The 21,742-nt window shown below is 41.6% G+C and overlaps 1 protein-coding gene across 2 annotated transcripts; it reads left to right on the top strand.

Moving 5' to 3' along the window:
- The first annotated feature begins 1,372 nt into the window (after nucleotides 1–1,372).
- On the top strand, nucleotides 1,373–21,485 carry THUMPD2 (THUMP domain 2 tRNA and snRNA guanosine methyltransferase). 2 transcript variants are annotated; one of them, XM_089529036.1, is made up of 11 exons: nucleotides 1,373–1,513; nucleotides 5,448–5,580; nucleotides 7,240–7,649; nucleotides 9,400–9,477; nucleotides 10,721–10,773; nucleotides 11,751–11,838; nucleotides 13,300–13,371; nucleotides 13,649–13,763; nucleotides 17,870–17,987; nucleotides 18,977–19,061; nucleotides 19,579–19,638. In XM_089529036.1, the coding sequence occupies exons 1-10, from the start codon at nucleotides 1,379–1,381 to the stop codon at nucleotides 19,017–19,019; spliced, it is 1,245 nt and encodes a 414-aa protein (XP_089385162.1). In that variant the 5' UTR covers nucleotides 1,373–1,378; the 3' UTR covers nucleotides 19,020–19,061; nucleotides 19,579–19,638. The 2 variants fall into 2 exon arrangements, with proteins under 2 accessions (XP_089385162.1, XP_089385160.1); XM_089529034.1 differs by lacking the exon at nucleotides 18,977–19,061 and having other exon boundaries at nucleotides 19,579–21,485.
- Nucleotides 21,486–21,742: the final 257 nt, after the last annotated feature.

The raw sequence follows: 21,742 nt of genomic DNA, 5'->3' as shown, positions 1-21,742 counted from the left end.
TGATTCACTTAACACTGTAGATGTTTTTATTATTATTTTCCCCAAACATTATGTACAGCGCAGAAACAGGTACACATTTGCATGCCAACGGATCCTGGTGCGGAGGTATTGCTCTGTACTGAAGGAGCTAAGCAGGGTCAGCCCTGGTTAGTCCTTGGATGGGAGACTGCTAACCGATGCCACGTGCTGTAGGCTATATTTCAGAGGAAGGAACTGGCAAAACCACGTCTAGGTATTCCTTGAAACCTGCTGGGTGGCCTTAGGCAAGCTACACTCTCTCAGCCTCAGAGGACGGGAATCATGGCAAACCCCCTCTGAATAAATTTTGTTAGGAAAAGCACTGGATTATGACTGAAGAACAAGGTCTGAATCCATGTAAACCCATTGGGTGACTTTAGGCAAGTCACACTCTCTCAACCTCAGAGGATGGCAATCATGGCAAACCTCCTCTGAATAAGCATTGGAGTATGACTCTGGAGACCAGGGTTTGAATCCCTGCATGGCCATATAAACCCACTTTAGGCAAGTCACACTCTCTCAGCCTCAGAGGATGGCAATCATGGCCAAAAAAAAAACCCTTCTGACTAAATCTTGCAAAGAAAACCGCTATGGCAGGGTATCCTTAGGGTCGCCATAAGACAAACATTACATGGAACCACACACCAATAAACAAAACTTTATTAAACGTACAGAATCGCCATAAATTGGCAGGCGACTCCAATGCGCATGCGCAGAAACAAGTCCGCCATTATCAAGCTCTGTCAACGCTTCTCGGTGGCTTATTTGCATATACATCCCATCAGGCACCGCGCGGGGCAGGCTCCGTTCCGTTCCGAGAGAGGAATCGTTCTGTTTTTTAAAAAATAAACCCATTTTAAAAAAATTTGGCGGGAAAATATTACTTCAGTCATTTTCTACGTATAAGCATTAAAACCCGAGCGGGGTGTTTTTGTGCCCACCGTAACCTGAAAGGACGTCGCAAGTGCCTTGGGTCTCCCCTCGCCAGAGCGTCGGTGTTCATTTTCAGTAGTGGAGGACGAAACATCCTAGGATGGGTTATGCTCCTATCCCCAATTTTTGGAGGCCCAACGGCGGGCCAATTATGGCTTTGGTCTAAGAATAGAGTCACAACAAGATGATTGAAACAGTCAGCCCTGTTCGTGTGGGGCTTTCGTTATCAGTGTGACGAGGGCGGCCATAAGTACACACAAGACAACAACAAGGCTATACTACGCTGACTGGATTTAGTCGCCTGTGAGGAAATGGCGGGTGAGGCCTGTAGGGGGCAATATTTCGAGCCGCACACGAGTGTGCGGCTCGAAATATTGCCCCCTACAGGCCTCACCCGCCATTTCCTCACAGGCGACAATAGTCCGCCATGTCTGACGGAGCCTCCTCCTCCTCCTCAGAGAGGCCTTCTTCCCGCCGCCATGCCCGCTATTTCTGCACCGCGGGACGCGGGATGGAGGCCTTCCTCCTGAGGGAAGTGCGGTCCCGCCTAGGCGCCACGGAGGTGAGCGCCATTTTTGCCCTCCTCCTCATGCTTCTTCTGGCCGCATTGTTTCGACATAAATACGATGAACAAAAGGGAGCCAGCGGGGTGTGTGTGTGTGTGTGTGGTTTCAGGGTTTGTGGAGTGCGGAGTCTACAGTTCGAATCCCGGCTGGTCCACGGAGAACTCAAGACGAGGAGGAGGAGGAGGAGGCGTTGCTTGCAAACCTCCGAGGAGAAGAACAATAATATATACTCTGTGTGTGTGTGTCTCCTGACAACTGTAGTTTGTTGTGATACCAGGGCTCTTTGACAAGGATGTGTCTCATGAAACTACAGTTCCCAGCATCCCGTAGCATTGAGCCATTTCAGTTAAAGTGGCGTCGAAGTGGGTTGTTTCTGCAGTGCGGAGAAGGCCTAAGTCCTGTAGCTCCATCCTCTGGGATCGTGGGATTTGTAGTTTCAAAAGGTCTTTAGCCTTCTCTGCCTTAGAGCTCTGGTGCCTCATAAAACTACAGGTCCCAGGATTCTTCAAGTCCTGGGATTTGTAGCTAAGAGTGCTGGGACCTCAGTGAACTATGAATCCCAGGGTTCTGTAGAATGGAGCCATGGCAGTTAAAAGTGGTGTCAAACTGTGTTATATCTACAGTCTAACTGCCCCCCCCCCAAAGTTGTTTCCAGCCTGAAGGCGAACTTATCACGGAGTTTTCTTGGCAAGATGTTTCCAGAGAGGGTTTGCCTCTGCCTTTCTCTGAGGCTGAGAGAGTGTGACTTGCCTAAGGTCACCCATTGGTTTTCCATGGCCAAGCAGAGATTCGAATCCTGATTGGCAGAGTCATAGTCCAATACTCCAATCGCTATAGCCCAGTAGCTCTCTATAGAGAGAGTGTAAATTCAGGTTAAAGTAGGGTTTGCCTCTGTGTGCACATGAGCCCGTGATTTGCATTGCATCGGTTATCATGTGAAGTCATGGCATGTGGCTAGTCTGTATGGCCTCAATAAACCCAGTTCTGCTTCCTTTCAGTTGGTCTTTCATATAAATATGTATAGGATTACAAAAAATAAAACTCCCAATATTTTAATGGGTTTATACTTGGGGTGAGCCAAGTCCAGCTCTGCCCTTATTTTATCCTGTTTCCCAATATATTTTACCGTTGTATTTTAAAATGTATTACCCTTATAATTGTATACTTTAGATTGTATGCCTCAGGCAGGTCTCTGTTTTTAACTTAATTGATCACGTACAGCGCTGTGTAAATTTAATAATAATAAAATAATAATAAAATTTTATTTATATCCTGCCTCTCTGTCAGGATCGAGGCGGCATACAATATGGGTAAAAATACAACAGTACAACAATATAAAATAGAATCATTATTCCTCCCACCAATACAACAATTAAAATTTCCTTATAACAATAAAATGACATCAGATTATTCAAACAATCAAACAACAACAAAGAGATGGTGCTTTATAAACTGTAATAATAATAATAATAGGGCCACATGCAGGGGTCACAAGGTTGCCTTTGTGTCCCCGTCCCCCCCCCCCCCCCACTTTCCCTAGATGGTCTTTTTGCTCATGCATACAGAAAAGGTGAGAGTGATTAAGCTTTTAAATAGGTCTCCAGGGCCCCTTCCAAAAAATACCAACCTTTGAAAAAACAGGTGGACATTTTGGGCTGCTTCCAGTTGTGTTCTGTTTCATATTTTTTGGCTGTCCATGTGGCCCCAGAGGGTCCCAGGGGAATGAAATTGCCCTCTCCTTTAACATCCAGAGTTGTCCCACTCCTAATTTATACAAATGTCTGGTGCAATCAGGTTCAGAAGCTATGCTCCAAAACACACTTCAGAAATAAATCCAGTTTGAGACTGCTTTCACTGCGCTGGCTCAGTGCTAGGGAATCCTGGGAACTGTAGTTCACTGTGGTACAAGCACTCTGACAGAGAAGGCTAAATGTCTCACAAAATGACAGTTCCCAGAATTCCCTAGCATTGAGCCAGGGCAGTTAAAGAGGCCTCAAACTGAATTATTCCTGCAGCATGTTTTGGACCTTAGCTTTTAAATCTGTAATAGTTTAATTCTATACAATGCTCACATTTGTGTATGTTTTTGAATCATATTGTCCCTTCAACTTGTGTGCCAATGAGTCCCAATAGGGGTAAGTAGAGTAGTTAGGCTAGAATTCATGTTTGTTCATAAATGGCTCAGTCATTCAAACCAGACAACTGCAGCAGGCCTTTCTTGCAATAAATCTCATTTATGAATAAAGTCAGAAACCTGTCCATGCCTGTCTGCCTTTCTATTCAATTTAAGAAGATTTTGAGTTCTAATAATTTATTGGCTCTTCTCTAAAGCTATTTAACTTCTCCTAGATAATAGACCATCTTTTTTGTACCCTCAAGCTTTGGGTCAGAGAGGGTGGGAATCGTGCAGCTCTCCAGTTTTGGGGGGACTGCAGCTCCATCCAGTTGCTCTGAGGTAAATTAAATCTGCACTTTATTGTGAAACCATTAACAACAACTAAAAAGGGAGATAAAGAATGAGGAGAAGAGTAAAAGGATGTGTGGAGGGGATGAGGTAGAAAAGCAGATGGGAAGACAAGACCCTTCAGACAATAGGAAAACCAAACTAAAAAGAAAGAATTCAAGTCTGTAAAATCAATATGCAAAGAGATCTTGTAGCCATTTTGAGACTAACTGAAAGAAAGAAGTTGGCAGCATGGGCTTTTGAGAAGAAAGAGATCCGTTACAGACAATCAAAACCAAAGCAGGGAATCAGGCCTAACAGCTCCTCGATGCGCCAAAAGCAACACAATAATAATAATATAACCTAGGGCTATATCATGCTTCGTAAAGGCAAAGTGGGAGATAACACTGCAGGTGGATTTACTCAGTTGTGGAAGCCATGGCCCTGAGTTTGCAAACCCTGAGCAGTGCAGGTAATGATCAAGGATCTTGGTTGTCTCTCATTCATAGGATCATCAAATAACAGTAACCATGGGAAATATGAAGAGTGGCCTAAGAGTGGCCTAAGGCAAAACCACCTCTGAGTATTGCATGCCTGAGAAAATCCTATGAAATTCATGGGGTCAGTATAAGTCAAGGGACTAGATATGATGCACATGTACACACACACACACACACACCTTGAAGGTAACGAATCCTGACTGATCTTGGGAGCTAAGCATGGTCCAGCATGGTTAGTAACTGGATGTGGGACCTCCAAGGAATGGCAGGTACTGTAGGCTATATTCCAGAGGAAAGCAGTGGCAAACCATAACACAAATGCCATGGGCTGCTCAAAGTTGTCATCCAACAAATTCTAGTCTAGAGGATCATTTCTTTGTATTCAGTATGCTGTAGTAGCATAGGTTGCTGTTAGCCTTTTTGTTCTTAATGTATACCTGGGTACTAATATGATACAAGGCTTCCGGGTGATCTTAAATCAGAAATCCATCCGCGATACCTTTATTGGCCAACCAGAATGCAGTTTACTTGTTGCAAGCTTTCAAAGCTACATGGGCTTCTACATCAGGCAAGATGTTCCAAACAAAACAGGAGGAAAAAATCAATTGGAGATGTTAAATCTCTTAAATTAGAGAACACTAGACACTTGCTTCATGCTATACTGTCCCTATACTGCCATCACAGGACCATTCACCACCAGATGTCCAGTGAGAAGGATAAGGAAGAGACAAAGGAAGACATCTTTTGCTCAAACTGGGCCTGGCTTGCACTCCACCAAATGCATCTGAGGAAGTAGACTGAAGTCTGTGAAAGCTCATGCTGTCAATTACCCTTTCAGTTAGTCTCAAAGGTGCTACAAGATCTCTCAATTCTACTTATACTTTTTGTAATGTGAGTTTCTTTGAGGAAGTCAAGCAAATAATGATTGTACATAAGTTTTGAAATTTTTCAGATTTATTGTGTCATCAATGTACGTTCTCTGTCAAGGTAGAATATGTGTCAGGAAAAGTTTTCTTCACAACTGGAGCTGACTTGATTATGTTGAAGAAGCTGAAGTCTGCTGAGCGATTATTTCTGCTGCTGAATAAATACCCTCCACTTGCCATCTCAAGAAATAAAGGTAAATTTTTACTATATTCTTATTAGTGGTCTAATGAAGGCTTTTCTTCTCTTACTTTCCTTGATGAGAGTGTCTCCCTATGTCATTCCTCTCTCACTTTGTGAAAAAGGTTGGATGGAGTAATCTGTGGGAATGGATTAACCTGATTAAAATTTCCATTCAGTTATGAACCCTGCTTATTGCCTTTGGGAAAGGAACTATCTGGAGACCCCATGTACCCATGTGGATGAAGAGAACACTAAAATACAACATGGAATTACTTAGAAGAAAGGCAAGGTATAAACAGAGGCGTCACTAGGGTGTGTACTGCACTGGGTGACACCCCAGAGGCGGATGTTGCCTGATGTGGTACACCTGGTGGGACTGGCGCAACTGCTGGATGAGTCAGAAAGGGCATGCCTCTCTTTCTCACTCTCCCAGCAGCCACACCAGACTGTGAATGGACCCTCTGGAGGCCACAGTACCACCGGACTCTAAAAAGGACCTTGAGAGGCTGCTGTGGCATCCCACTCAGCAAGCCGCTTCTGAGATGCCATGCCTTCAATTCAAAGTCTGGTGCAGCAGCCATGTCGGATTCTGAATGGGACCTCTAGGCTGTCCCCTTCAGCAGCGATATGGCTGGGGTGGGGGCAAGTGATCTAGGCACTTGGAGGTAAAGGGGCAGTTCACAGAGAGAGTGAGAGAGAGATCTTTCCAGGCACCCATTACAGGTGACACCAAATGGAGTAACACCACTGGGTATAAAGATGACAAATTTACCTTTCAAGACTAGCAACAAAAGTGGCAGATTTCTTGATGAAGGAGTCTGACCAAGGGGCGTATTTTTTTTTTCCTTTCTAGAAAGATTGAGAATGTTGATGTAGTTGGTGTTTTCTGCAGTGCTGCTGCTGATTTTTGGCTGTACAGTTTGCTGATGATGACAACAAATGAAGCCCTGGTGGTACAGTGGTTAAGTGCCTGTACTGCAGCCACTCACTCATAAACCACAAGGTTGTGAGTTCAGTAACAGCCAGGGGCTCAGGGTCGACTCAGCCTGGCATCCTTCTGAGGTCACTAAAATGAGTACCCAGCTTATTGGAGGCAGTTACCGTGCACATTGTAAACTATTTAGGGAGTGCTTAAATGTACTGATAAGTGGTATAGAAATGACAGTGAGCCCTTGCTACCTGCAGGGGATCAGTTCCAGATCCTGCTGCGGATAGTAAAAAAAAGCAGGACCTTAAGTTCCATTCTTCTCAATGGGCATGTGCTCCTGCTTGCGCAACCGCGTGTGCACGCCCATTCAGAAAGCTGGGGTTTGACATCCACAGAAGCTCAAACCGTGGGTCACAAGCCGGTGCTTGGTGCGGTTGTGTTGTACTTGCTTTTGTAAATGAAGCGTAAGGTGGGTCATAAGAATGTCTTGGGACTGTGCTTATCCTGCCCCATATTAAAGCAGAGCATGCCTTGGTAAGAAATACTGTGACTTGTTAGGCAGTGGGAGGTCTGGATATGTAGGAAAGCAATGTTGATCTCAGGAATCAGTTTTGGTTTTTCTTCTCTAAAGAAACACCCCATGAAATCTATACTTTAAAATATACGGTTTATTGGTATGTGATATTAAAGAATGTGTGCTAAAAGGTTTTTATGACTTCAGTTAAGATTATACTTTTATTTCAGGAAAAGTGATTTATGATATTCAAAATCTTGTAAATGAGAACCCCAGCTGTTGGCTGGATATTGTTACTTTTTGGAAAAGTCTTCATGATCAGGAGGCAAAACTAGAAGACATGTCTCAAAAATGCCCAGATTCTCAAAAACGGAAAATGGAAGATGAGATAAATATCAAAAATAAAAAACAGAAGGGAAGACTGGTACTAGAGACAGTTCCTGCTGAAAATCAAATGGAAAACCAGCAAAGATGTGACTTATCCGAGGCTCATGAAGACAGTGTCTTGTCACAGGACCCATCATTTCTAGAAAAGACTCCTGAACTTCTCCAAGAAGATTCTGTTGAAAGTAACAGTTGCATCAGCTTCAGAGTATCTTGCCGCTGTAGCGGAGTGCTTTCAAAAGCATTTACAACACAGGTATGTCAAATATTCTAAAATTTGGATGGTAACAAATGTATGAAAATGTAACATCCGGTCATCAAATGTATGTATTGAGAATCATCCAAGAATATCAAATTAATAAAGTCGCTGAAAGGATCAAAGGCAAACTGAGGCAAACATTATAACTGTCTTTTCAGACTTTAAAAAAAGTACTATTGATTCAGTTGCAGTCATGGAAATGGCGGCTCAGTTGATTCACATTAAACCCTCTCTGTGCATGGAGGAATTTAATGTCCACAAACAATTTAAGGATTTTTTTTAATCTGCTACTTAATCTGAGCACCTTTAAACTTTTTTAAAATTGATATTGACACACAGGAGTCCACAGCCTGGTATTTTGAAAAGACACCATGGAGGTTGTTGCAAGTGGTCACAGAGTACCACAGTAAAGAGATCTGATGAGGCTAAAAGATAACTTGTCCATGACCCAAAGTATAGATTAACTAGTGGCCTAGTGTGCTGTGGAGCAAAGTGCCTTAGTTGTAACTGCTTTGCTATCTTCTGTTGCTAAGAATTTCTCTAGGGAATGAAAATGAGCATGGCAGCTGCCTACAAGTCAGCCATTTAATTTTGCATGCTCCTAAACTGAAACATTGTTTTTAAATTTTAAAAAATTAAGAGAGAGCAGGTGACCTTAATTTAAGCTTTTGTTGTGTGCCTTCAAGTGATTTCTGACTTAGGGTCATCTTATCATGGGGTTTTCTTGGCAAGATTTGTTTAGAGAGGATTTGCCTTTGTCTTCTTCTGAGGCTGTTGTGACTTGCCCAAGGTCACCCAGTGGGTTTTCATGGCCAACCTGGGATTTGAACCCTGATCTCCAGAGTCGTAGTCCAGTGCGCAAACCATTGCATCATGCTGGCTAAATAAAGCATTGACCTGTATATTGGTGATTTTAAAAAGCATTCTATTTTGTATTGCAGTCAGGATGTATTCAGTTTGCATTGGAAACAAACACATCATACGTTCAGGCTGCTAGTGAAAGAGTTAACATTCTTGAGCGTGTATTTCAGCCCAGAATATAGGAGGCAGTTGGGGAAATGATTTTATTTGTTCTGTATGCATAATCAGCAATCCTTAAGTATACTGAATTGCAGACCTGTAATGAAAAAATACCAGTGCCTGAGGGGGCTGTAGAAAAATAATTAGCATTTTGTATTCTGAATAATACCTTTAAAAGAAAAGAAAAAATAGATTTACACACTATCTTCTGTTCCATCTCTTGGAATTACAATTACCTGTCAATGGTGGGGCTGGAATGCTTGATTACTTCTACTCAGGTTAGATTTCAGGAATGTCATTCTAAAGATATGATTATTCAGTGAAAATAATGTTTTAAAACAGAAAACATTAGATATTAAAGAGAACAATGAAGAAGCAACTGATTCTCTTTTAACATTTCTTCATTTTGAAAAAGGAATAAATGTTTCATAAACTAATTATTTGCCTTGTATACTGGTAATATCTAAATAATTATCATTGGTGTCATCTCAGGATTTTAATTATGAGCATAGATTTGGAGCAAACATCCCCAAACTCAATGGAATATCCATCAGAGTGAAAACACATACAAAATTACTGTAAGGTGTATCAATTTTGACTTTGCAGCTTTTAAACATTAATCGTTGCCATGTGTTTTTCCTCATTCATCTCAAGTGCAGAAACCATTTGTTGTGCCCCCCCCCCCACTCAAGTATCCCTTACAACTGCTTTATGTTTGTCATTTCAGGAGTTGGGGAGAATAATTGGAATAACTCTTATTAAAGGTTTTGGATGGAAAGCAGATTTGAGAAATCCTGATATAGAGGTAATGAAAAAAATAATTTATTTTAGCAAAAATCAAACATGGAATCAACCAAGAGTCTGATTTAGTTTTAACAGAATCTGTAGATAAAACCAGACATATTTTAGAAATATAAAACAGGTGAACAGTTCAGACATTCTTTTATTTAATACTTGTGTCAGTCTCCCACAAGATATCTATAACTGGCAGCCTGTTGGTGCATTAAAGGTAAAGGTGTCCCTTGATATAAATGTCTAGTCGTAACCAACTGTAGGGGGCGGTACTCATTTCCATTACTAAGACGAAGAGCAAGCATTGTCTGAGGACAAATCCGGCAGTCATGTAGCCAGCATGACTGCATCGAACACTGTTACCTTCCCACCAAAGTGGTACCTATTTATCTACTTGCATTTGCATGCGTTCCAACTGCTAGGTTGACAGAAACTAGGACTAGTGACAGGAGCTCACCCAATCATGTAGCACGTGGGCCTTGAATTGCCAACCTTCCAAACTTCCTATCGTCAGAACTGGCATCTTAACCACTAAGCCACCACATCCGTTGTGGTGCCTTACACTTGCATAAATTCCCTTGTGCAACCAGGGAGACATTTTTGACTGATACATAATGACTGTATTCAGTTGCAAATTAACGAAGTGGAGTTAAGCATTTTCTGTCATTGTATGTGCACAACCATAACCTCTGACAATGTAAAATTATGCTCTGTCTCCTGGATGCAGAATCTTGGTCATAGTCTGGTTCTTTGGGTTTCTGTCAATCTCCTATGCTGATCTTCCATAGCAGCTGCAGAGGTAGCACAAAGCTATTCGGACTGCTTGCTGCTCATCATTAGTGGTACATTTTTGCTTGCCTTTGTGTTGTTCTCTAGGCAAAACTAACAGAGTGTTGATTTCTTCTCTGCTCTTCCTCCTCTCAGATCTCTGCACCAGTCTAAATATTTCTACTGACCAAGAAGCAACAACATGTGACTTTAGATCAGTATGGGTATTCTCAGTGCAATAGCCATGCAGCTGAGGCATATGTATTCAGTTAAGATACAGCCCCAGCACAGTGATACATTTGTTTGGGGAACAGATTGTTTATTGGTGTAAATAAAAGGAAAATGTATTTGGAAAAAATAATTGAAATAACACATACTTTGTTTCCCCTACTTCAAAGTAAGACCTATAGAGTTTAACAGTAAGTTTCTGTAGGATTGCAGTTTAAAATTCAAATAACTCTTAAATACAATTTCTCATTGCCTTTCAGTTCTTTGTGCATCTAAATGATATTTACTGTATCATTGGGATACCAGTTTTCAGGTAGATATTACATTTAAAAATCACTGTTCACTATCTTTATGTAAATGTGATGCTGTGAAATTTAACTCCTAAACTGTTGTAGTTCCATAGTTTGACATTACAGCTTCTCTGAAACCTTTTGTTGAAATTGGGTCACTCTGGGTCAGCTTCAGGATGTCTTGGAAAATTTAGTATATGTCCAGTGAAAATCATATATGACCTTTCTTTTTCATCATGATCTTTTAAATCTTGTATCGCTTGACAAAGCTATTTTTCGCTCTGCATCTGATACATGTAACTAAGTGTGTTTATTCATCTAGAATCTAGATAAACAATGCACAATGGAAATAAAGGGGATTACATAATATTTGTTGTTGTGGGCCTTCAAGTCATTTCCGACTTATGGCAACCTTAAGGCAAACCTATCACAGTTTTCTTGACAAGTTTCTTCAGAGGGGGTTTGCTATTGCCATCCTCTGAGGCTGAGAGAGTGTGACTTGCTCAAGGTCACCCAGTGGGTTTTTACATGGCCAAGCCAGGATTCAAACCCTGTTCTCCAGAGTCATAGTCCTACATTCAAACCACTATGCCACATTGGGTCATAAAGTTACCTATGTTTTATTTCTAATGTTCAGGCTGTTAGTGCTATTGGTTTTTCAGCCTAAACAGTACTAACAGTACACAAGATGGAGGTATTTGAAGGTTTGGGGGAACCCAAGGCTTACACTCACAGAACCTCTAAGAAGGGGACCCCATGATGGTCTGTCATTGGTAACAGACCATTCCATAGCTGTTAAGGTGAGAGGAAACTTGTTTGGGGGGAACAGAATGTAATATGCCTTGAGAGCAAAGATTAATAGCTAGATGGATGGAGGAAAGCCCAAACTCCACGCTTTAAATTGCTTGTTAGTGGTTTCACATTTATATTTAGATAGAAATGTTCCTCTTTTGTTTTCTTTTCTTTTGAGATGGCATCTATGCATATCTATTATTTGCAGACTTCCCTTGGCAAACAGAGCTTATATAAAAAATCCTGGGTTGCGATCTACCATTGCTTGGGCTATGGCATCCCTTGCTGAAATCAAGGTAATAAACTACAGTAGTTTCTTTGGTTACTGAGAAACTCTCATGGGGAGTTGCCAGAACATTATCACAGAAAGCACTGAAATATTGGGGAAAGTTCATGAAGGCAGGATACAGACCGCCTCTTTGGGGCGGCCTGCACCCGCCCTTTTCCCCGACAGACTGGGGCCTCAGCTGCCACAGCGGCAGCCCTGGAGGCCCCAATCCACTGCTTTTCCTGGCCTCGGGGAAGCAGCAAAATGCTGCTTCCCCGCAGCCTGGAAAGGGGTGTCCTTGGGGCTTCATGCCCCAAGGAAACCCCAACAGCGGCAGGGAAAGGGAGGAAGGGGCCACACGCTGGCGCGGCTGTTTAAAGGCCACACCAGCGATACACGCAGCGGAAAGAGCTCCAAAACGGAGCTCCTTCTGGCGCCGCTAAAAGGGTGCCACAAGCATCCTGCAGCGGCACCAGGACGTCACGTCTGCGCTGTGCTGTTTGGCTGCGGTGTGGCCGTGACGTTGTAATGGTGGCGCCCATGTAGAAAGGGCGCCGCCATTACAACATCGCGGTTACGTGCTAGGGTTGCGAGTGTCTGGAAAGGATGCCCCGAAGCAACCCTAGCATGTATCCAGGCCCGTGCAAAGCGCCGGTCTGGATACCGCCATAGCTTCGTGAGTGAAGTCCTGTGCTCCTTACCTAAAGACACAATTAGGCTTAATTACTTTTTAAAAAGTACACAGATAATTGTACTGTACTGCATGAGAAGTCCAACATTCAAATTTGTCAAGTGGCCTTAGATGAAGGATTGCCTCCTGGCCTGTGTCACTATTTGCAAGATTAGTAGCAGTAGTAAAAGTTGCCTAGAATCATTATAAATATTACTATTATTATTATTAACCTTTATACTAATATGTATCAAAAGCAATTTTATTGCTCAAAACTGCTATGCAGATGCAAAATATTAAGGATTATTGGTTTTTAGGTACGCTAGAAGTTGAAGACAGGAGAATGCAGAACATGACTCCATAAGGAATATTTCAATCTTTATATCATTGTCAATAATCATGTTATATAGTATCTCAGTTGTGGAGAATGCTTGATCATTGATTTATCACTGATCGTAGCAATTTATCAGGATTTTAAACCAGTTTCACAGATGGGAACCTATTGCTCAGAGACAATCACTTCCTCAAGTCCCTATACTGAATGTGTGTTTAAGAAAGGACTAAAGGACTTCAGTCTGTGTTTCTAAGCACAACTTCACACAAAGGTACTGGGCCTAATGCCTGTCTTGTTCTGTAGAACAGTACTGTCACAGCTTTGGTTTCCTAGATCAAGTGTCTAGCCTTGTGAGGGATCACGGGAGTTGCAGTTCAACAACATCTGGAGAGTTACCTATTCCATACCCCTCATATAGAGGATCTTTGCCTCACCGAACAGAATTCTTAATGACTTAAAGCTGGTGTTTCCTTCTTTCTCCACAGGCTGGTGCATTTGTGTTGGATCCTACCTGTGGTCTAGGAACAATACTTCTGGAAGCTGCAATGGAATGGCCTGTATGTTCTCTTCTAATAATATATATGAAGTTTTGCCACACACAGTTGAATTTATTGTGGACTTAACTTTTAAATAAATACCCTCTCCTACAATATCAGGGATGAAAACCCAGCTGTTATAGAATTTCAGAATTTTGTGAGCTTTTAGTTTAGGAATTCACTGAAATGCAAACCACTGACTGGCAACTTATGATTCTGCAGTTTGTTTTCTTTTAAAAGAATATTTCGCTTACCATCAGGTTTTTCCCACTAATGTAAATGTTTGTTTCCTTTTCAGAATGTAAATTACTTGGGGACTGACATAAGTGATTCACAGTTACAAGGAGCTTACTCAAATATTAAAGCAGCAAACCTGGTAGATAAGATTCAGTTACTGAAAGCTTCTGTGACAGGTAAGAGTTGGCAGGATTGTCTTATGCCAAGTACACATCAAAGTTTCTAGGTCTTTCTTTTGTATTGTTTTTTTAGTGGATAGATAGGAAGCCAAATGGTTGACAGATGTTTCCTTTATTGCCTGTGTTGAATAAAATAGAATACGATAACAAGCTTGCATGTTTCTCAGAACAGTTCTGTGAAACAGAGCTTTGATTTAATAAACATTATCCTTGAAATCATACCTTAGTCTCTTTTGAACTGTGGCTAGCAGACAAAAACAATAGTGTGTTTTTAAGAACCTTAATTGTTAGAAAGAGATATTTCTACTTCTGGTATGGCTGCATTCCATTTTAAGAAACAAATATTTCAGAGACCTGTCTAATCAGAGACAACAGTGGAACAAAGGGGATTTGTGTAAAGCATGGGAAGTGTGTGTCATTTAAGAAATCACTTATCTTAAGAAATGCGGCTTGTCTCCAACTTAACATAGGCCCTCTCTAGACGGGCCTAAACCTGATCATGTGGTAGGGGTTGGCCGAAGGCGCACCACCCATATGTGCCTCAACCCTAGCACGTGACACAACGGATGCTTAGCGTCTGCACATCCCAGCGTCATTGTGATGCTGCGAGTGCGCCATTGGTGCACTGCAGCATCAGTCGTGCCACAAGAAGAACCCGCTTTTTGCGGGTTCTTTTTGCTGCATGAGGGAGCCGCACGGTTTGTCTGCTGCGGCTCTCTTGCGCAGCAAAACAAGGGGCCGGCAGATAGCCCTTTTGGGGCGGTCTGTATCCCGCCACATCAACCATTCATGGTAACCAACACAGAGATATTAATTTGAAAATAGCATGTTTTGATTTCTGAAAATTATCTCCTTTTTTCCATCCTTAAATTCCTAATTGCTGAGATCCTAAGATTTTTTTTTCTCCTGGCAACAGCATCTAGACTGGAATTTGGTTCACAGGATGTTCTCACTAGCAGCAAAATTTATAGAATCCTCCTCTAGCCCCTTACCTTCCGCCCCCAGCCCCAAAAATCTGCTTCAGAGGTGTGGAGGATTTTCTGGAGGAAGGAAAATTGGTATGAAGGTCCTCATTTCTCAGTAGGATCATCTACTGGAGCTTGGTCCTGTCTAAATAGAAAGAACTCTTCTATACACAAATGACTAATTAGGAGCTAAGCCAATGGTCCTACCATAAAATCCCTAGTCAGAAACACTCCTCATGAGTGGACCAATACAATGCTTTGTTGCATATTTAACCTGAACTTCTGCTTTTACAAGATCCATTAAAACATTATTGTTGATTGTTTAATTCCAAGTTGTTGATGGTTTAGCTTATATGGGACACTGATTTTACTAATCATTTATATCTTGTAACTATATTGTATTTGTTTTAATTTATAAATGCTTCAAGTCTTGGTTTGCAGGAAAAGAGAGGATATAAATAAAGGTGTAGGTGGCAAAAGAAAATGGGGTCAAGCAGATGGGCAGGAAAGAGTGGCCCAAAGCTGCTTTTTCTAAGAGCAGCCAATACCCTGCTGACAACATTGCCTGCTCCCAAAGTGGCCTACGTGTGCATGCCACAACCACACAGCTGCACTGCTTTTTTAAAATAACTTTTGCCCCTACCATCCATGCACCCTGTTGCAAATACACACCACAGGTGACTTCCTCCTGCCTAGATGCCATCCCATTGGATGGATGTCCCCTTTGATCATGCACACAGTTGCACTTGCGAGCCTCCACTACGACACTGGCATTGTGCAATAATGCCCTCCTACATGCCCCCTTCACTCCATGCCCCTTCTGGACTGGCTGGTTTGTGTATGTTACATTCATTGGAGGCGTCACACACCTTCCCTCTTTTCCATTGCTGCCCCCACCGCCAGCTCCATCCTTTTTAAATGCATACCCACACCGGTGCATTTATATACAGCTTTAGGGTTAGGGTTAGGATGGAGCACTCCTTTGGGACCAATCTCACGTCGGGGTGTTTATATGCACGGTCGAAGGTGCACACTTTTGCAGGAGCGATTTCTTTCAGCTTTTTAGTCCGGCTTTCTCCCCCTTAATGTGGTCGTAGCATGGCTTCTGGCCGCTTTGAGGGGCATGCATCATCAAAATGCCACACCCCCAAAGCAGCCTGAAGCCACTTATTTTGCCCCATCTGTTTGAGGCCAGTGATGATCTTGCACCAATCAACTTAGGTTTCATTTTTCCATCAAAAGCAGTCATCAAATGCAGTGCCAGGTAGCAAATTATTTCAAACATTGTTCCAGCCATCATCACGCTTATGGAAATGGGCTGCCAGCTTGTGCTAAATTTGTGGGCTTGAAAAAAGAGAGCACATTTTATTTGAAGAGAGTCTTTGAAACAAAACACTCATTAGACAATCTCCACAACTTTCTAGTTCATGGTCAGATGCCGAAATACAGAAGCACATCAGAGGCTTGATCAGATACCCACTTTGGTGTCCTCAAAGGGAACAACTGTAAAAGCACTAGACCTGGGCTAGAGGATTTGGCTTGATATTTCTCTCAGGAGCCTGGGATTATTATTGTAAAATATTTCTGATACTTGCCTTCACCAAAGTTGGTTCCAAAATAATGTATCCAATTCATATCTATAATATATCATTTAAAATCTAATCCTAAAAAGGGATTCTCTGTAACGTGAAAGACTAACTATCATTTAGAAATACAGGCAGACTAGCTGATGCACAGAATGGTGCTTACCATACTGTGCTGTCCTTCTTCTAAGAAGGTTATAATAGTCCCAGTGAATGTAGATGGATTGAGGCGGGTTACATACCGCCATAAAGTACGCGCTCTGTGCGTACTAGGGTTAGGAAGGGCCATAATAGGGTTAGGAAGGTTCTTACCTTCCTCACGGCCCTTCCTCCCAGTACGCACGGAGCGCTTCGTAAATGGCAGCGCCCATCCACATGGGCGCCGCCCTTTTGACGTCTTGGACGCATAGCGTCCAGACATGCCGCGGCGGAAGTGACGCTGTGAGGGCGCGCTTCGCCCCTCGCGGCGCCACTTCCGCGTTTTGAAAAGGAGCGCCATTTCGGTGCTCCTTTTTCACTGCGCCGGGAAGCCTCACGGTCTGGCCGCTGGGGCTTCCCTCCACAGAGAATGGCGGCGGCAGGAAAACGGCCGCTTGAGGGCGGTCTGTAACCCGCCTGAGTCAGTTGTTAAATAGTAAGTCAACACTTACGTTAATCCCACTGATTCAGTGAAACTACTGTTGTCAGTACTGTATCTCTAATAGTGTTTAAGCCCAAGCTTCCACAGTATAGCTTAAGACAGCATTGCAAGTGGTAAGCAATATTTTTATCGTGAATTCCTCTGCAATTTTTAAAATGAAAAATAGTATATAAATGTTGGAAATAACTAACCAAATGATAAACTTTTTTGTATACCTAATATAAAACAGAATTGCCACACTTCCTGCCTTTCTTAAGCTTCTGTTAAGTCCTGTGGAACTCTGGTTACATTGTCCATATTTGTTACACCAGCTGACAAGTAACATGCTCAGACACAAAGGTGATTTCCATTTGCCCAAGGTGATTTTTCTGTCCTTTTGCAGCCCCCACAATTATTCCCAGTTCATTCTTGAGAGTTCTAAACTCACAAGAGAGATTTTTTAGGGGTCTGTAGTGAGTATAAGGAGCAGAAAAAGTGGCCTGTTTGGGGATAACTTTGGATATTACCCAGTATATATTTTGCCTATTTGTATCTACTACCTAGATGTATTACTTTAGGCTTGTATATTGTAATAGTCAGCATGGTGTAGTGGTTTGAGTGTTGGAGTAGGACTCCAAGAGAGCAAAGAGTGAATCCCATTCAACCATGAAAACTCACTGGGTGACCTTAGGGAAGTCATATTCTGACAGCCTCAGAAGAAGGCAATGACAAACCTCCTCTGAACAAATCTTGCCAAGAAAACGTCATGATAGGGTACTTTAGGATCACCATAAGATGGAAATAGCCACCTTATTGGTATACATTAGTTCTTTATGTACACACAAGAGAGTAATGATCGAGAGTTCACTTTCAGATGTTTCTGTTAAATGTTACAGTTTACTTTAATTCAAACCCTTATTAACTGTACCTTTATAGCATTGCCATTGCCTTCAGAAAGCATTGATGTTGTTTTGGCGGACGTTCCCTTTGGAAAAAAATTCAAAATAACTAAAGAAATGAAGTTGCTGCCGGATGTTTTCCAGGAACTTGAAAGGTATGTGTGTTCCAGTATCTGAGAAATAAGAACTGATACCAAAGACTGGCAGCTAACTAACTGTATGCTGAAAATGAGATAAAGGCAATTACATTTTACTGTGGCTATAATTACCTACTAGACAAATTTGGCAGCATCAAATAAGACTAGAAAGAGCAGATGATTAGCAGTTCTTACTGAACTCAAAAGGGTGATGGGAGCTTAAGACAGTGCACCCCACTAAGATGGCAGCAAACAAGGATAACAAGACATGTATTGAAGCTTCTGCAGAGCAAAACAATTTCCTGTGGGAGCTAGTTTTGCTAGGATGAGAGAGAGCTTTAAATATATGTTAGTTGCTTTTGACAGGAGGTTTGCAGCCTGGCATAGCACCCTCTGAGAACAGACCACTCTCTGATAATTGGAGCACATTCCTATATCAAGGATTGTTTCCAGATGAGTAGCTCCTAGAACACTAATCAATAATTGCCCTTCCTTTGTGAGTTAAAGCAAACAGAGAGTTGACTTTCCATGTGATCTGTCTTCTGTTGTATATCAAGGTGGTTTGTACCTATGTTGGTGTCACAGAAGAGAAAATCCAGACGACAGCTAATAAATACACACATTTTTGGCTGGCCCTTATTTTCAGTCTGTAAAGGGTGCTGATATTGTATTTTTTTAAAGATATCCAAAGATTTCTGGGTCCACCCACCCACCCAAAACAAGCCTGGGAAAAAAATCCAGGTTCTTTTCCCATGGTTTACCAAACTACTGGAAATTTTACATCTCCAACTCTCCATTCCCCTGCCTGGATACACAGAAGACCAAAATGAAATGATCAGCTTGTCACTCCGTGTGAAACTTTATAGATTATATCTAAGCAGCAGGAATCCCTCTCACACTTTTCTTAAGTTCCACAGACCTGCAGCATGTACAGTACACTCAGGGCTAGGAAGAGTAGATTCCATTTTCCCCACTTGTCATGAAGTAACAGGTCCCTTCCTCCTTAGCTTCTTCCCAGTACATAGAGACCAAGAAGGAAAGGCTTCATAACGTGTTTAGAAGGGTCTGGTGATCACACAGAAGAAATTCATGGTCAGTATTGCCCTGCTAACTGGGCCTTACCAGCTAACATCTTGATCTTAGGCTAAATATATTTTTAGAATGGACCAAAGCTTGGAAACATTCCACCTTTAGAATATAACCTTGAGAATATCTATATGGTGGCATTAAACCGTTACAAATAAATGGTTTGCCAATATGGTCCCATGGAGGAATATACCTTTGTACCTTTGACATTAGATTTGGCAGGGATGGCTATTTCACTGTTTTTCATACAATGCCCTGTAGATCAATGGGGCTAAATTTATAACAGGAATAGTAATAATAATAGACATGGAGCCTACCAATGAATTCCCATTCATTGAGAAATCAACAGTGGAAGCTGCTTCTCAGCATAACACACTCCATAAAATTATGATAGATGAATAAAACAAAACGAAGAATTACAAAATATTCTGTATACTGAAAAGTATCTTATAGGAATGGTGAAAAGCATTGAAGCTAAGCAAGGACATATGTTAATAATTACTTTCTGCTTATTGTTTTTCAGGGTGCTCTGTGCTGGAGGAATTGTTGTGCTATTACTAAGTCAAGAGCTGTATAAGTGCCTCTCTTGTGGCATTCCCAGTGATCCTGAATCTGAGAATTGCATCTCTGTAGAAGCTGCTAGTAACTGCACCCAAAATGCCATGGTGTCAATCAAGTCAAATGCCAAAGAAGAAAGTGTTAGCCATAGAACAGTTTCTCCATCAGCTCAACATGAAAGGAAAGAACATGTTGCCAATAAAAGAACCACTCTTGGCTCTCTGGTGCTAGTAGAATCCTTTGAAGTTAGTCTTGGTAAAACAGATGCATTTATATGCAAGTATAAGAAGCCAGTTGCAGGCCCTACAAGAAGGTAGCAGATCAGGCAAGAGGACATTGAATGATTTGGAGCATTCTCTTAAAATGATGTGGAGCCAGGGCAACTAGGCATCTGAGCTCAGTAGTCAGCAATACAGTAGCTTGCACAGTGCTAATGGGCCTAGCAAGCTAGAAACAGTGAAACCACAGGGAATTCCTGTCAGGGTGTTGACAATACTGGGCTAAAGAAGCCAATGGTCTAACTTGGTATAAGGCACCATCGTATCCACAATGTGCTACTATGCTGACACAGGAGTTCATAGGATTGCAGTGCAAAAATATTCAGCCTTTTTGAGAGGAAGAATTACTTCTGAGCCTGGCTGCCAGAATTGTCAACTTTTCTTTTGGTTTGGCTTGGTTTGGATTTAAAAGATTGGCCTTTTTCCTGTATCTTTCATAACATGCTGAGACAACCTCTAGTCATGACTCCTGTAGTGCAATATGAGGCTTTCCTTTGCAGTCCAGAATATAGTTGCTAAAGGGAACAGGCTAGAGAAAATATCCAATCACCTTTCAATCAGCATTCCTGCATGCCAGTCCATTTCTGAGCAAAGTTCAAAGTCATGGTGCTTACATTTTATAGCTTAAGTAGCTTGAGACACCTACTGCAAAGTTTGGTGTTTTCTCACATGCACTTGTTTCTGTACTGCTCTCGCTAGGGAAGTTTGTTTAGTGTGTAATGTGTGTGTATACAGTTGGCCCACTGTGTCCATGGATTCAACCATCCATGGCTTGAAAATATGCTTAAATATATAAATTCCAAAAAATAAATTTTGATTTTGCCATTTTGAATAAGGTGCACATTTTATTAGGTCATATTTAATGGGATTTGATTATCCATAGGGGGTCCTGGAACCAAATCCCAGTGTATTTTGTTTGTATGTTTTTAAACATAGAAGGTTAATGTGTATTTCTATGTATATACTTGTATGTATGTTTGGTTATTTTAATTTTAAAAAGTTAAGAAATCTACCCAAGTATTTTTACATTTTTGAGACATTGTATTTCACAATGTATCTATCTCCCAGAGTTCAAATCAATGTAAATAAAAATTACTTACAGAAAACACAACAATGCATACCTTTCCAAATACAAGTCACTGTTTGTCCCAGTATCGTTATAAGCATAGTGTATATATTACATAGCCTAAACTAAAACTGGATTAAAAGGGCAGGATGGTTTATGGAAGAATTATTTTTAAAGATGTTCATGGAAGAGGTGTCTCAAGAAGGATGCAGTTCTTAATGCATGAGAAGTTGGTGCAATACACTTTCCATTAAACTCTGTGGCCTTGGAAGCTACCACAGATACATGGGCAGTGTAGCGCCACAAAAATTCTTGCTTGTCACAATGACAGCAAGCCTTCTGACTCCAGTTATACAGACAGAATTAGCCATCTAAAGCCACATATCTGGCTAGGGTAGATTATGGCCTTTAGATTAGCGAGGCAATGAAATCCACTTTTGTGCCAGTAACAGCTGCCAAGAAGTTGAGATTGTCTGTCATTACTCTGAGTGGGCACCTTTGTTTTACAGTGCTAGAAATTACTTAGAATAAATTATGTATTTCTGTATCCGGTGTATCTTTTTTAGCATTAAGAGCCCATAGATTTGACATATAAGACAGTGCAGAGAACTTCTCTACATGCTTCATTCCATATAGGCAGTTTTCCCTAAGAAATTCCAGTGATTTCTCTGAAGATGCCATCCACAGATGCTGGCGAAACGTCAGGAATAAACTCTTCTAGAACATGGCCATGTAGCCCGAAAAACCCACAAAAAACTATGGATGCTGGCCATGAAAGCCTTCAA

This window comes from Sceloporus occidentalis, unplaced genomic scaffold (assembly GCF_023333645.1).
Source record: "Sceloporus occidentalis isolate IW3139 unplaced genomic scaffold, rSceOcc1.0.p SCAF_6, whole genome shotgun sequence".
In the NCBI taxonomy this organism is placed as follows: Eukaryota; Metazoa; Chordata; class Lepidosauria; order Squamata; family Phrynosomatidae; genus Sceloporus; species Sceloporus occidentalis.
Note: the sequence above shows the minus strand (reverse complement) of the source record. Positions and strands in the feature narration are given on the sequence as shown.

Excerpts from the sequence above, each read along its gene's own strand:
- THUMPD2 (XM_089529034.1), top strand. The coding sequence starts at position 1,379 with ATGTCTGACGGAGCCTCCTCCTCCTCCTCAGAGAGGCCTTCTTCCCGC. Across the intron at positions 13,372-13,648 it reads AAGCTGCAATGGAATGGCCT|AATGTAAATTACTTGGGGAC; the intron begins GTATGTTCTCTT and ends TTTCCTTTTCAG. Across the intron at positions 13,764-17,869 it reads ACTGAAAGCTTCTGTGACAG|CATTGCCATTGCCTTCAGAA; the intron begins GTAAGAGTTGGC and ends GTACCTTTATAG.